Source organism: Typha angustifolia, chromosome 15 (assembly GCF_048772165.1).
Source record: "Typha angustifolia cultivar Huaian chromosome 15, ASM4877216v1, whole genome shotgun sequence".
Taxonomy (NCBI): Eukaryota; Viridiplantae; Streptophyta; class Magnoliopsida; order Poales; family Typhaceae; genus Typha; species Typha angustifolia.
In genome coordinates this window covers 22,679,403-22,694,628 of record NC_133253.1, presented here as the reverse complement: position 1 = coordinate 22,694,628, position 15,226 = coordinate 22,679,403, and the positions used below count along the sequence as shown (strand labels likewise).

Sequence of the window (15,226 nt, the reverse complement as noted above, 5' to 3'; positions counted from 1 at the left end):
ACTTCATATTAATTTTCCTCTTAAAGCAAGTAAGTAATTGATAAAATGGAAAACAACTTCGAGAAAAATAGAATATCCTATCCTATCCTATCCTATCCAATCATTTAATTTCTTTTTAAATAATAAAAAAGTAGGGTGTAAATCGCAAATCCATGGAATGCAGGGTGTGTGGTGTAATGTTTCCATAAAAAAGAATTTTGGGACGACTTCGGTAGGAACACTTTAGATGAAGTTGGCGGCTGTATTGAATGCATGATGACGTGGTACCAACGGTCCAGTGGATGTGGTTGTGGTTTGGTTATATACGTATATCTCAGGTTCGATGCATATTATACCGTTACCTAATTGACCCATTTCTACCCAATAAAACTTGCAAGAGAGGAAGAAAGCCAATGGCCAAATAAAAAAATTAGTGGTAGTAGACGAAAGAAAAGGTTAATTTAGCTATCTCATTGATACAAATTAATACAAAGAACTTTGTCATTGGCATAAAAGATTATATCAAAATAATTAACAATCCAGATCGTCCAGTAGATGCCAACAGGATCTGAGATTTGTCCATATTGCATAGTTTGAAATATATATATATATATATATATATATATATATAATGTAGTAATCGACATTATGTCACCCTGTGCATTATTAACAAGCTTCCCTCAGGGCAACGATCTGCTCATTTTAGTTCATTGAAACCAACTAGAATCGAAGCAAAACGGGCAACAATACAGTCTCAAACTTTCTAAGTTTATCAATCTTGTGATAACCATGGAAATGTGTGTACGTATTCTAGAGGATAACTCACAAATAAATATTTATATTTGAGAAATGACACCAAGATATTCTACAAGATGATAAAAGTGAAAAAGAAGAGGGCACCTCATACACACTAGATAATGTTAGCACCACTTCAGTAATTATGGCCAAGTATCAGAAAGGAAAAAATATATATATTATATTAATCTAAAGGAACCCACTCCAACTCTAGTAGCAACTCTCCAGATTCAACATTCTGTAGCTTTAGAAACACCTCCTGCTTTACTTTCCCATCAACAATGTTCACAGTGCTATCCCTTATTAGTGCATTGTCACTCGTCTTGAACCACCTGCCTATTTGCATATCGCCAAGAAGTCCAACATCCCCAAAGGCCATCACAGCTGTGACCATTGGCTGAAGGTCGATTTCGGCTTCTCCCATGATATCATCCGCAGAAAAAAGATCGTGGTCATATACTTGCTGAGAAACAGAGAAAAATTAAAAGGTTATTGGCTTGAAAATTGAAGAGAGTAAACAGTCAGTAGCTTAATATAAGTAATATCTAGAGTTGATAGGGTGGGAGAGTATGAGATAGTGAAGAAGTAGCATTCTTAAGGGAAGGAAGAGAAGTGGTTATGTAGAGTGCTTTTAGGCAGATTTAGCACCCCCTTAAAGAAGATTCTCGCTGCCATAGTCATTTCTAACTGAGACAGCATGTTCAGGGTAAAGCGCCTTAGAATGATCTGTACGAGACAATGGAAAGAGACACCAGGAAAACCCTACTACTATTAACTTACTCCAATGAAATAATGTTCCACAAGTAAATGCCATCATCTTGAAGAAATTCTATGATGAACAATCTGTTTGGAAAATGATACATTACATGTGACATCCAAACTTTATCAAGCAAATTACAAGGAAGATATACCATATGTAGAACAGTAGAAGTACAATTCTTGAAAGAGACTGGATAATGCAAGAATCATATAAGATGGATACAAGTAAACTAACCAGTTTTAGAGGCCCGTACAGTCGAGGAACTGATAACTTAAGCTCTTCATTCCATACTGGATTCAGGTTGCTTTTCTTCACAGTTGTTTGAGCTTTCTGCAGAATGCATCCATCATCTGAACTTTAGATGAGAAGAAAAGAGAAGAAATTCACATGAAACAGAGAAAAGACAAGAACATGGTTGATATGCTTTCTTTGACATTTCAAAGTAAAATAAAGATTCTGCATTCAAGAAAATAGCTTGCCTGCTGCCCAAGAGCTACAATAACATATGGATCACTAGTTAACATATCTCTTACAGCTAAATCTGAGCCACTTATCACTTTCACCTTCAAATCTCCAATGAATTCCCTCAGATCTTCCTGCAATCATGCACAAAGCCTCAGAGTGAAGGTACGAGTACTATACAATAAACTGGGAAGTCCTCTGACATGGAAGAACATGAAAGATGACTCACTTCTGTCTTCGAAGTGTTTGGAACAAAGCGGGTATCAGGATTCTTTACAGAATCATAAGTTCTGAAAGACATTTTTGAAGAGACAATACGCAAGCTTGGTTTCAGAAATTCTTGCAACTCATATTTGGAACTGCAGAACAAAAAGGAAGTGACTTCACAAAAGACTAGCAAATATGACATGAAAATTAAAAACTTAAAATTTTAAAAATAACTTAATTCACCTTATGAACTTGGTGCGCTCCTCATTACTCGAGTTCGCTTTAGGTCTTGGATAACTTTTTGGAAGAAAAGCCTCATATATTGAGTTGGCATAAGAATTTCCACCAACCTCGACCATAGAGTCAATGTCACTATCAGACCATTCATCTAACGTCACCGACAAAACCTGGAAGTGTAGAATGACAGGCACAAGAAATTATGAGAAGAAATTGCTAATATGCATTCCTGTAGCTTCTACTATTCAATGTACTTCCTACTTCTTAGTTCAAGATTCCTCTTACTAACTGAAGAAAACGAATTAGCATATCTAATTTGCTGGAGTAATGAACATGACAAGGGAAAAAGACTAAATAAAGAAGCTGAATCCAAGATAAACATATCATTACACGGAAGTCTACTCAAACAACACCAGATTCCAATTTGAAGGTTTAGATTTTAGAGACTCAGAGATGGATTCACATACTTCTAAAACATGCCTAAATTCTCTCCAAATTGCTGTTATCAAAACCACCAGGGCCAACATTTTCAGATATGGAAAAAAAATGTCGTTGTCTTCTTTGGTGCTTATTTATTCTGGTGACCTTAAATCATTAGACATTCATGACCAACTTGTTTAACCCAATAAATACAAGATAAAACAGCACTAACATGACCTTTGAAATATCTGGTCCAAGTCTCCTGTGTACATCGCTGCATTTTAAGCAAATGAATATTCCAATGTTAGATGACCTGAAAGACAAGGAAAGTTTCATTAGAAGAAAGTACTTAGATCTCCAAATCATAATGTAGAACATAAAACAAACAAAAACAGATATGAAAATTAAGATTACAACAAAATGGGAACCTCTTTATATGAAAAGCTCAAACACAAACATCTATGGTAAATTGGAGGCACAAAAAAGCTGGTAACCAAGTTTATCCCCTTTATCCTGCTAAATTGTTCGAGTAAGAGCGTGGAGTTGATGTACCAGTTGAACCAGCAACTTTATCTAGATAAACAACTCAATGGCTGAGGTCGAACTTGGAAGTGTAGCAATTGTAAATAAAATTCCCATCTGATCAATTATACTGATTAAAATAAATAACTTACAATCACTCCGTGTGGCACTTAACACTCGCCCATGTACTCCATTGGCACGTGGTTAAGTCACACTAACAGCATTCCAGTATCATTTATAAGGCTATGTACAATTGCCATCCACAACTCACAATGGTAAAGCCCAATGCACCGTTTACTTCTAACCAAATAAGCAGAAATTTATATTAATTACAACTGTATATTAAATTAACAACTCATAAAACACAAATTTGACATAACTGGTGGTAAATCAATTTAGTATGTGTAAACTTGAGACAAGTTGATCCTATGCATATATCTTGAAGTAGCAGGTTTTAGAAAGGCATCCCTGTGATGATCTAATTATTTGCTTAGATAAGGATGTCATAGACAAATATAAATTTGGCCTTGTCCCTGTTTACCTCTGAATAGTCAGATACACCTTAGACAAAATTAACTCGCTCTTTTTTTTTTCCTTGTCTCCAAGACCTAATCATTGAGTCCCAACTCGTGAATGTTTACCTTCTTTGCTAACAGGAATTGTCAAAGAAAGAAAATAAGATCCTTATACTTCAGGCCAAGTACATTTGCTTCCCCAGACCCACAATGGTGGAGCCCAATGCACTGATTACTTTTTGACAAATTAGTTGGAAAATTGTATTATTATTTATTATAAGTGTAGAGTAGTAAATGACTAATATGATACAAACTTATTTCAATAATTTGAGGTAAATGGAGAACCAAGTCTAGTATGTGTTAGGCATCAGCAATCAGCCTATTTATTATCTCTATATCTCATAAACTAGCAGGTTTATAGAAAGTCAACCCTATGATCTATTGTTTGTTGAAGACAAAAGAAAAATCTGGCCTTATCCCTGAGACATACCTTGGATTGAGAAAAAGAATACCCCCCTCTTACTTTTCTTGCCTCCAAGTTGACCTAAATATCATTCAGGCCAACTCATGAATGTCTAGAATTTCTTTTCTAACAGAAATTACCAGAGGAAGTAAATAGGATGCCTATAGTCAGAACAACAAAGTATAGTATTTCTTTACAACCAATGAAGGCATTATTAGATGCCCATGCACATCTTCTATGTACCAGAACATGAATGAGTCTTCCCTATAAATAGGTGAAACAAAAATTCAGAAAAACTGTACTAGTTGAAACTATTTGTGCACTTTTGCTGGACTAGTAGTAGAAAGTTTGGTCACTACTAATATGACTTAAATTGGAACAAAATGGTTTCATCTTACAGTTGTTACCTAAATGAAGTTATGGCTAGCGGCTTTACCTTGTTATTACTGTACATGGTTATCGAATTTTCAACTTTCACTTTTAGTTCATTTAAGGCATAATACATTCCTAATTTGGACTGAAAAGATTTTCTCCTCTGTTTTCTTTCCAAAATTTCTTCAAGGAACACATTTGTCTACTGTGAATACTTTAGATAAAAAAGATAGAGCATTAATTCTAGAACAAAATGAGGGAAAGCATTTAGATATTTTGCGACCAAATGTGACTAATACTTACGCCCATTTGGGATCTGGAGCACCACAATCTGCACAAGTCCGGTTATCACTTTTGAGCATAAGTTCCTTCAGTTTCCTTGCTTTACCTGCATTAGAATATGGAAGCTCAAATTATAACCCCAATTTTGCTCCCTAGTATCCCAAGTCTAGCTAGTCTGACTCACAAATACCGATGACCTCTTATAGCTATATCAAAATGACTGAGTTATAAGATCATACATATGATGTTCAAGAATCTCAATATGCATGCAGCTCAATATTTTTTTTTAACAGGTACTCAATGCTATTAGCATCAAAAGGCATCTCACCAACAGCTTGTCAGCTTTAGTTAAAAATCACTCAGAATTGGAATTTACTATATTGCTATAAAGAAAGATGTACTCTTTTATAGATTTTGACATATTGAAGGCATGTATTACAAGACTAACAGTAACATCAACATTAGTAAGTTAATAAAACATTACCAACTGAATACTGGCAATAAGAGTATAAATAAGTTTCACAATGAAGCAGGCTTATCCTTTTCATCAAAAAGAAAGGAGAGAGAAGACAAAGAAGAGGAAAAGTAAGCCTACCCGACATGGGCTTCTCTGACCTGTAGCGACTACTCATCCTTGCAAACCTCGATCATCCAAGGGCAATTCTTTCCTACATGCCAAAAGTACCAGAAAATTGGAAAAGAAAAAACAAGGTAATATTGCATATAAATACTATTTTTCCCAATCATCCACATGCGATGAGATGACCAGAGACAAAGGGAAACAAGAGGAGGAAAGTGCTAAAGGAGTAAACTACATCAATTCACATAGTACATTTTGCATGTAACACCAACATAGTAGATGCACTGATGTATAATAAATTGAACACTTGACGATGGAACTCAAACTTTAGTACTGCTGCTCAGGCTTTGTAATCGGATAAGAAGTTTTTCCGAGAACATAATTAGGCGACAATTTTTTTAGCAAATTCCTATGGAAATTATGAAATGGTATAGCCAAGATACAGTTTCGATTGCTATAAAACCATAATCGAGGTGCAGTTTCCAACCAAAGGCCTCTTTGCCCGAGTATGGAAATGCAACAAATCATTAATCCGGCAAAACTTCTTCCCTCCCTCACCCAAAAAAGTCAAACAAGCACCTGCCTCCCAAAACCCAGAATATAAATCGCTGAAAAGGGATCAAGAAACAAAATCGAAAACCCACCAGATTGAACGACAGAAAAAAGAAAAACGAAAAACGAATCAGATCTTTGCGATGTCAAAGATAAAAAAAAATACCAAAATAACAGAAAAGAACGAAAATGGAACCGAAGAACCCAAACCTCCTCCTCCTCCTCCTCCGAATCTATTCCGAACGGTGTATAAAGAACGAAATTGAGATAGATAATAAGGGTAGATGCTTTAGTTATACCGGAGATTCCAAGTTGCAAACGGCTTCAGGGGCGTTGGTCTTGGACTTTGTTATTCAAAAGGATTTCTTGTCACGATTTTCTAGAATCGAATTATTCCAAGTATTCTACTCTTCTGACATCGGCCCTTATAACCTTATTATTGCCTTTATACCGTGTGCGTTGACACATCGAATGTCCTTCTATAGAAGCGTAGCTCTGGTACACGGTTCACAAGTAATTATGAGGTCGTTACATTATCAATACACCGAGGTATTATATAAACAATAACATAACGATTTTATTGGAGGAGAGTTTTATTCATTTTGTGAACGGGTGTGTGTTATTGGAAAGATGTGTCTTCTCGTGAATAGATATCCAGTTTTTTTTTGGGTTGGTTAGAAGTCTTTTGTAAAAAGAATACGTTATAAGGATGTTAAGTGATTAGTTGTATGTATATTTTTGTTAGTTGATGGTTAATTAATTTCCCATGGGTTGAGACTTGAGAGATTTTGGTTGTCTGGAAACAAGAGGTAGAAATTTTCTTAATAATCTTGGAGATGGATATTGCTATCTTAGAAGTATTCTTACCCTTTTTTTAATGTTTTTTTAAGTATATTTCACCCTCTATAATATCACTGTCCAAAATTAAGCCCGAACCATTAATAATATTCAACACGCTATTAATTATATAGATATAATGGCTTGCATATAAAAGAAAAGTAAAGCTTAAATTAACTTTAATTTATTGTGGCAAAGTACTGGCATATTTTTTTTTTATCATCCTGGGTCCGAAGACTAGATATAGGTCAGTTAAAAAGCCAATATTTCCTAGAGGTACTTAAGTCTCATCAAGCTTTTAGCTAATATAGTAAGTTATTTAGGCTCCAAGTCATATACGTTGTCGAACAATTGCTCCAAATTAAACGTCGTCAAGATATGTTCCGAGTTGTCGCATTATCGAGCTACTCCTCCAAACCATACTGCCGAGCCATCAACTGAGTCGAACCGTTAAGCAAAACTATCAACCCATCAAACTATCATATAATTTCTCCATAATATTATTTGAGATTATAATTGAATCCATAATCTCTTTTATCATAAAAAAAAAATACCTACCGTCTACTAGAGTGTTGGTGGCAAAAGACTAGCTTGGGTAACAACATACGAGAATAGAATAAGCCAGGAAGTAATGGTTGATTACTCGGCTGGCACTATAAATAAAGTGCAGCCTTATGCCACATTTTAAAGACTCCTATCCAACAACTTCCAACCAAAAGGAGGGATCCAATTGGATGGATCATTAATGGCTTGAAGCCTATCATCTCACAAGGGCCAAGGGCCAAGGGCAATCTCACATGGTTATGCAACAGTGCAGATATATTATACCACAATGATTAAAAAATAGACAATTCCTTGAGCACTATGGGTGGTTGGTTGTCTGGAGTAATTTGCTGCTCGAGATATATTTCAGAAAAGGATCTGAGAATGACTCATTCTAATTGCATTAATTCAATAAATATGCTTAATTTAGGTGAACCGTTATGTATGTGCATATATAAATAACATCAGTCTATGTTCTCCAATTGTGAGCCTAATTTGGGCCCAATCTGGTCGTTTTAGGCCGGATTTGGGTCGTGGGCTGTTCGAGTGCGGGGCATTATATATATATATATATATATGACCAGCCGCAATATTGACTTGAGACGTTGTTACGTGGTGGTAAGTGGTAACCCACTACTTCGTTTCCAGTCCAAAAAGCCCGCGGCTAGTCCGGTGACTTACATCTGCACGGCTCTCCACCGTTCGATCGGAAGGGAGAGAAAAAAGAAAAAGAGGAACAAAAATATATATATAAGAAAGCGCATCTCGAATTCTCCAGCGATGCAACTTATTTCAACGCATCTTTCGCGAGCTTACCAAATCTTTCATCCGCTTCTGTCTCCTTTGGAGGAGGAAGAGAGAAAGTAATCGAGATCTGTCCGGTATGTAATTTTTTTTTTTCGTTTTCTCCTTCCAAATTCGCCCAAAGCCTCCTCTAATTTGTAAAATCTTCGCTAGTTCTTTTGTAGAGATTTTATCGTAGGTCGGAACATCCATGGCTGCAGCACAGTTATATGGGTCCCTGTCGGCGCCAAAGAGGTGCTTCGTCTTCTCTAATGGCGTTCGCATCTCGCCGTCCACGTCTAGGGTTTGCTCCTCCAGATGGCTGGGGCTGGACAGGAGGTTCAGGAATCCAGCTCTTATCGCTCGAAAGGTATGCGTTTGATTTGGTCAACGGCTTCCAAATCCTTGCGATCTTTCATGTCTTCTTACAACCAATGTTATGTTTTTGATGCCCGAGAAGACAGCGTTGGAGGTGGATTTCTTCTTATGCTGATTTTTGCATGATTTGACTATATGCATTGTGAAGTGCGTTGATTGATCTAAATGCGTACCGGCGCTGTTATTTGGGACAATTTTACAAGCATTTCATAGACAGCTTTATCTCTTGTTCCGGCACTATATAACTGCTTTGTGGATAACTCCTGTTCGTGTCTGAATATCAAATATCTCGTGGAGAAAAAAAAAAGAGGGAATTTTTGTCTCGCTTTGTGTAATTTGGCACTTAATGAGTTAGTTTAAAGTTGATCTTTTTACTTTTATTGCAGTTGCCAATTGCTATGTCTGTTAAGAGAAATAGTATGACGAGTCCTGGTTTTGAGGCTAATACTGCTATAAAGAATACAGAGGATCATACACGAGAACAAGTGGAGTCAGATTCTACTGTGGAACCAGTTGATGGACTGATGGAGGTAGATGTGGAGGTTGCGCCTCCACCCAAAAGATGTGCAAAAATACATGATTTTTGCTTAGGCATTCCTTTTGGTAAGTCAGAAAGTTGCAGTTTAGAAAATCTTTTCCTGCCCTTTAAGCTAGAGTGCTACTGAATTATCAATATTGTTGCACATTCGCTTGTGTAACCTGATGTCCTAATTTCCTACTTAATACAAAAGAATGCCAGAGTTGTTTATATTTTGGATCATGTGAATATTTGCATTTCCATTTTGTTTCTCTTTAATAAAATTTTACATTATCATGGTTTATTCTTTTGCTTTTCTTATAATGGGTAATTCAGAAAGTATGCTTACAGTTTTCTGCATACATTACGGATATTCATGATACATTGGTCGGGAATAAGTGTTAAAATTGATATGTCAAAATCTTATCTGAATTCTGTTTGGTAGATTATAATTACCTGCATGAATTTAGAATTAGAGGGAAAGGGTGGACAAAAATAGAATGAGAAGATAAGGATAAAAAGGGTCTAGATGCAGCAGGTATTCCTAACTTCTTTTCTATCTTTCTCTATTGTTCTTCTTTATTTCCAAACTTCTCTTTGTATCTCCATCCGTTGAAACATTCCCTCCAACCTCACCCCCCTGCTCCCCTGTTTTTTTTCTTATTGCTGAATAACAACTTCGTCAGCTTGTTTCATTATGATTCAAGCTTCTTTAATTTTCCTTACTCCGGGAGACTACAAATCAAAGCTTCTAAACCAAAATACCAAATTCATTTCAAACATCACTTCACATTCCCTACTGCATTATGTCATATACAGTTTCACACTCCATACATCAAAATCCCAAAATAACACAGATGTTACTGCCTTGATGATCCTAATGACAAGAAACTAGGTCCACTTAGTTGAACTGATTTTTATGTCACTGATTGGCGTGACTCAGTAGAAAAGGGCCATCATTGTCGCTAATTCCAATTGTTGATTTAATTGGACTTGGTCTTAGGACTAATCTCTAAATGTCAAATGCCACCTAAAAGCACCTTCTTGTCACTTGAGCAGCACAAAATTTGAAAATTTATTATATAATTGAATTGTAAGCTAGTAATCCATGCTGTTTTGCATAGCCAATTCAGTTTTTTTTTTTGGTTACTTCTGCAAACATTTGTGCGACTGCTTTTTCTCTTTTTCTAGACCTCACATATGGGGTGGTCATCTTGAGTTGTCATGGTTCTAGTTTCAATCATAGCAGTTTTGTCTTTCTATTATTAACACTTCCGAGCTTCAAATTATATTTTCTTCTTGATTTAGATTAATGTGCTCTCTCCAGTGGTTGTGACCTGATAAGTAAAATCCTCTGCAAGGTTTGCTATGAGTATTTCTTCTTATAATGTCCTGCCTGATAACCTTTTATCTTTCTTTTTCATTCCGCAGGTGGCTTTTTATTTTCTATGGGGTTTCTTGGATTTCTATTTTGGAGAAGTCCTATTAGTCTTGTTTTAGGCGTTGCACCTGGGGTTGCGATATTGTCCCTAGGTGTACTTAGTCTAAAGGTTTGGAGGGGTGGAACATCCAGCTTACCGTTCATATTGGGGCAAGCAGGTATGTGGATTTGGTACCCTAGAGTGAATTTTCAGTTTTTACTGATCTGTTTGGGCTTGAGAATCTTTATTCTTGGTGGAGCTCAGAAAATTGATTTAAAGTTGTAGTATTTTTTATTTAAAAGCCACAACATCTCAAGATGCAGAAGTTGGAAAATTACACAACATTCGTTGACTTGAATCTTTTCGGGGAGGAAAGGAAGCCAAAATTATGAAAGTTGTGCTAAATGATGAACTCTTTGACAAAGCATAAGAAACAGAATTACTCACTTATAGAAGGAAGCACGAGATGTCATGCACTCTGACACCTATTTCATCTCCCTTACTAAAACAGTATAGAACTTGAAAATCTTCTTTTGTCCCCTACAGCAAGGTCTTTATGATAGGCTTATAGCTTTATCAATTAAACCTATAGCGACCACCATTTGAAAATGCTGCATACTTAAATTAATTATGCTGCTTTTGGTAATGCAGCGGTTGCTGCTTTACTTACATGGAAGTACTCCCAGGCGTACTTCTTGGTAAGCGTTGCTCTTTCTTCTCTTATTGACGACTGACTATATCCATTTCTTTTCAGTAACTATGTTTTTTTTTCTTTTGATTTAGACAAAGAAAATCCTTCCTTGGGGTTTTTATGCTTTCATCAGGTACATCTTCCTCACCGCTATTTAAAACTGATGTGTTCTACAGAATTTTACTCATAGGAAACTTTCTTTTAACATGATTGCAGTGCTGCAATGATTTGTTTCTATTCATATGTGCTGCTTGCTGGAGGAAATCCACCACCGAAGAAGTTAGCGGCAACTCCCTCATCATAGCTTGGAGATCATTCTTAAGTCAGATCTCTTCCTATACATGTTACTAGTACTCCTATTGAAGTATAACACTTATTGTGAACTTTCCTCATGATGTATTTTTTCCTCTTTTAAGTTGGGTTTTGTCTGGAGGTGAGAAATGATATCATGGATCTCTGTAACAGATATCCGGTTGTATTTTGCTATTGCTAATTTACCAGCTTCGTAGCCATACTAGAATATGAAATTAAAAGGGACTAATGTTTTTCTATTATGTAAATAAGGTTTAAGTTGATTTTATGTACAAATTATATTTCAGAAAAAAAGAGAGAAAATGTGGAGCTTGCCACTCTACAGGAAGATTTCCTTATGAAATCACATATAATGAATCTCCTGGGAAAGTTCTGCATTATTTCATTCGAGCTGCATCATCTTAAACCATCATTAGGCACCCTAATAATTAAGAAAAGTTTTACATTATTCCTTCTATAATTATATTTTCTCTTCACTGGCTAATGTTAAGATTCATCATTTTCTTATGAAAAAAATAAGATTCTCTATTTTTTTAATTTTCTTAATCAAAATAATGACTAAAGCTTCATAATTCACGACCTCTCTTTAAAATATGACCGTTGCTCGTGAAACCAAATGTCCATAGAACTAAATCCACCTTTTTTTTTTGAGTTTTGACCAAACTAACCCTCTTTATATTTTATTTATCCAAGATAGATTATTATAACTCAAACTTAATATTAAAATGAGTTTTATAAACGTTGATATATTTTTATGTTTAAAAATGCTAAAAAGTTAAATATTTTATTAAAAAAAATAAAAATAAAATTTTGAGAAACTATTATCCTTTTTCTATAATTCTTAGCATAATTAGTTTCGAAGAATGACCACATTATTGCAAGTTTACAACGTATCAAATTTTACATACCTTCGTAATAATATATTTTGTGACTAAAATTAATAACTAAAGACAAAATTCTAACATTACAAACTTTTTTATATATATTTCTACCAATAATTTTCTCATTTAGAGAGTTTAAGCGTTTTATGTGTATCCTTATATTTTAGTAATTACTAAATTGTTCAGTATTTTATTTAAAAATTATTAACATAATTACCGTTTTACTCTTGGCTAGATAAAATACTTAATATTTTAGTATTTTATGTACGGTTACAATAAAATAAGTTTATTTTGATATTAAATTTAGGGTGTAAGTTATTTCTGTAAATAAAATTAAAAGTTGGTCTAGTTTGGTCAAAACCTCCCTCTTCGTCCCAATATGACCGTTGGCACACGTTACCGCACCCTAAATTTCGACCGTTGGAGCGCCCTGAGCCGTTTCCCAGTTCCCCTCAAATATTCATTCCCCCTTCTTCTCTCTCCCCAATCTAAGCACCCCCAAGAATCTTTCCATTTCTTCTCTCCTCCCTCCCTGTTAACTCTCCAAGTTTCCTTCTCCCAATCTCACAGAACTCCAAAGTTCCCAAAAACTCCTTAAGAATCCCAAATCAAGAACACCGCTTTCTTGGTTCTTGCCCAGTTCGCCCTTACTCCTCCTCTAATGGCGGAATCAAGAGATACCCACGTCGTAGAAATCCCCACCGACGGTGAAAGCTCAAACTTCGCTAGTTCGGCCTTCGCCGCTATCGCCCACCACCCGCTCACAGAAATCTCCGAGAGCCCCGGCCACCTCCTCCTCCTCAAACTCTGGCAACGAGAGGAAGACCTCCACGGTCGCCGCACCGCCGCCTTAGAGTCCCGCATGGACCGCATCAAGGGCGAGGCTTTCCAGCTCTGCTGTCTCTTCTTCGCCTTCCACGGCATCTTCCTCACTCTCCTCTTCGCCGCCTCCGTCGTCGAGCACGAGCGGCGCGCGTGCAAGAACTGGTGGGTCCCGTCGAGCCTCTCCCTGGCGACCTCCCTCGTCCTGGTCTGCGCGGTGCAAATGGGGATCTGCAGGTATTGGAAGGTGGATAGGAGGCTACAAAGGGAGAGAGGAGAGGGGCGGGCGCTTGCGAGGTGCATCATGGAGTTGAGGATGAAAGGAGCGAGCTTTGACTTGTCGAAGGAACCGCAGGTTGCGACAAAGAGGATGAAGAGCTCGAGCGTGGAGATTAAATGGCGGCCGCTGCGGTGGTGCTCAGAGAACCTCATTACAATGGCGCTGCTTGGGTTCACTGGGTTGGTGTTTCCTGCTTGCAAGTTTATACTTTGTGGTTGAGATGGCACTGCCCCTTGGGATTCTTGGTGCCTTTTTTGAGGTAATATGAATGCTTGATTACCTTCAATAGTAGGTTACTAATAGATCCTTTTCACTGCTTCTGCATGAAATTTTTTTTATGGTCATTTTGACGAACTGATATTTGTGGAGAAATTATATATATATATATATATAATTGGTAGGGTAAGTGAAGTTAGTATAAATCCACTGGTAATAAGATCTTCTGGATCTTCTTTATAATTGAGAAAACTTATGTGATGGAGAAACATTACTATTGATGCAGCAGTCTCAGGTAAATATGCCTTTTGGGTTCTCTGCTCCAGAGGACTTTTATGATTTAGATAACTTTCTCTATGGACAGTGTTTCAAAAGTAACTCCCATTGAAGAAAAGCTCAGATTTTGTAGTTCAAGTTTTCCTTTTTCTTCTCTACAAATATTTAGTTTTCTTTTATATTCTCTACATATTTAAGGTTGTTTCATCTGATACTTGTATTCTAAACTAGATGATAAAGAGAATTATATAGTTTTCTTCTTTGTTTACCAGAAAAATTCATTTCTACGGTTAAAAATAATGATTTTAATCGATTAACCTTTCGACTTCCAGGTATTCCAGTGGTAGAAGAATTTGTCTATCAGAACACTGGAGAAATCTTCTTCTCTGAAATAATTGTATACGGAGTAGAACAGAAACGTGTCCTCGTGGAAGAACGTAATAGTCCATTACAGCTGCAGCATTCTCACAGATCACTGCTTGTGCTCCAAATTTGACTCTAGGTTCCATTGATAAGATCACCAGAACTCTACTAACTTCGTCTCAGACCACTAAATTAAGAGGAAAATTTCTTTTTTCTCATTTGTAATAAGAGCAATTGCCAATTGTGCTCTCTTTTTTTTCCATCATTTCTGTCAATAGTAATTTGTGTTCAGTCTTTTGAGTTTGATTATGTGCTGTTCGGTTGGCTGTTGAGGTTTCGCTAACTTGTTGAACCTTTTGAGTTTGATTATATGCTATTCAGTTGGGCTGTTGAGGTTTCGCTAACTTGTTGAGCTGTTGAGGTTTCGGTAACTTGTTGAGCTTTTGAGTTTGATTATTTGATGTTCGGTTGCACTGTTGAGGTTTCGCTAACTTGTTGAGCTTTTTTAAAATATATCTCCTCTTTTTATATGTATCAGCCTTATATTTATCCAATTGAATTAAAGTTTTAGCTTGTATTTATTTGATTGAACTGAAGTTAAACTTTATTAATTATTCGTCCCTTATTATGTTTGTAGTCAGTCCATTGAAGCGGCAGCATTCTAACAGATCACACAGCTTGTGCTCCAAATTTGACTCTACCTTTCATTATTATGATCATTGGAACTCTACTAACTTCTTCTCATACCACTAAATTGAGA

The 15,226-nt window shown here is 36.3% G+C and overlaps 3 protein-coding genes across 6 annotated transcripts; 2 read left to right on the top strand and 1 right to left on the bottom strand.

Moving 5' to 3' along the window:
- Positions 1–779: 779 nt before the first annotated feature.
- LOC140779532 (ADP-ribosylation factor GTPase-activating protein AGD12-like) lies at positions 780–6,578 on the bottom strand. 2 transcript variants are annotated; one of them, XM_073124638.1, is made up of 9 exons: positions 6,446–6,578; positions 5,610–5,682; positions 5,036–5,120; positions 3,098–3,173; positions 2,447–2,610; positions 2,226–2,355; positions 2,014–2,130; positions 1,769–1,864; positions 780–1,237 (listed from the first exon to the last, which is right to left on the bottom strand). In XM_073124638.1, the coding sequence occupies exons 2-9, from the start codon at positions 5,644–5,646 to the stop codon at positions 959–961; spliced, it is 984 nt and encodes a 327-aa protein (XP_072980739.1). In that variant the 5' UTR covers positions 5,647–5,682; positions 6,446–6,578; the 3' UTR covers positions 780–958. The 2 variants fall into 2 exon arrangements, with proteins under 2 accessions (XP_072980739.1, XP_072980740.1); XM_073124639.1 differs by having other exon boundaries at positions 6,357–6,469.
- Positions 6,579–8,214: 1,636 nt separating this feature from the next.
- LOC140776943 (protein FATTY ACID EXPORT 1, chloroplastic) lies at positions 8,215–11,760 on the top strand. 3 transcript variants are annotated; one of them, XM_073120802.1, is made up of 8 exons: positions 8,215–8,407; positions 8,495–8,679; positions 8,770–8,781; positions 9,074–9,290; positions 10,636–10,803; positions 11,277–11,323; positions 11,409–11,449; positions 11,533–11,760. In XM_073120802.1, the coding sequence occupies exons 2-8, from the start codon at positions 8,521–8,523 to the stop codon at positions 11,618–11,620; spliced, it is 732 nt and encodes a 243-aa protein (XP_072976903.1). In that variant the 5' UTR covers positions 8,215–8,407; positions 8,495–8,520; the 3' UTR covers positions 11,621–11,760. The 3 variants fall into 3 exon arrangements, with proteins under 3 accessions (XP_072976903.1, XP_072976902.1, XP_072976904.1); XM_073120801.1 differs by having other exon boundaries at positions 8,223–8,407; positions 8,484–8,679; XM_073120803.1 differs by lacking the exon at positions 8,770–8,781 and having other exon boundaries at positions 8,247–8,407; positions 8,484–8,679.
- A 1,197-nt stretch (positions 11,761–12,957) lies between these two features.
- Positions 12,958–14,870, top strand: LOC140778964 (uncharacterized). Its single transcript, XM_073123878.1, has 2 exons — positions 12,958–13,870; positions 14,436–14,870. Exon 1 carries the CDS (start codon positions 13,171–13,173, stop codon positions 13,828–13,830), a length of 660 nt encoding a protein of 219 aa, XP_072979979.1. The 5' UTR covers positions 12,958–13,170; the 3' UTR covers positions 13,831–13,870; positions 14,436–14,870.
- Positions 14,871–15,226: the final 356 nt, after the last annotated feature.

Coding starts and splice junctions, on each gene's coding strand:
- LOC140778964 (XM_073123878.1), top strand. CDS start 13,171: ATGGCGGAATCAAGAGATACCCACGTCGTAGAAATCCCCACCGACGGT.
- LOC140776943 (XM_073120802.1), top strand. CDS start 8,521: ATGGCTGCAGCACAGTTATATGGGTCCCTGTCGGCGCCAAAGAGGTGC. Junction 9,291..10,635: donor TTGCTTAGGCATTCCTTTTG/GTAAGTCAGAAA, acceptor TTCATTCCGCAG/GTGGCTTTTTATTTTCTATG. Junction 11,450..11,532: donor GGTTTTTATGCTTTCATCAG/GTACATCTTCCT, acceptor ACATGATTGCAG/TGCTGCAATGATTTGTTTCT.
- LOC140779532 (XM_073124638.1), bottom strand. CDS start 5,646: ATGAGTAGTCGCTACAGGTCAGAGAAGCCCATGTCGG. Junction 2,611..3,097: donor TTGGACCAGATATTTCAAAG/GTCATGTTAGTG, acceptor CTACACTTCCAG/GTTTTGTCGGTGACGTTAGA. Junction 1,238..1,768: donor TGTACGGGCCTCTAAAACTG/GTTAGTTTACTT, acceptor TCTGTTTCTCAG/CAAGTATATGACCACGATCT.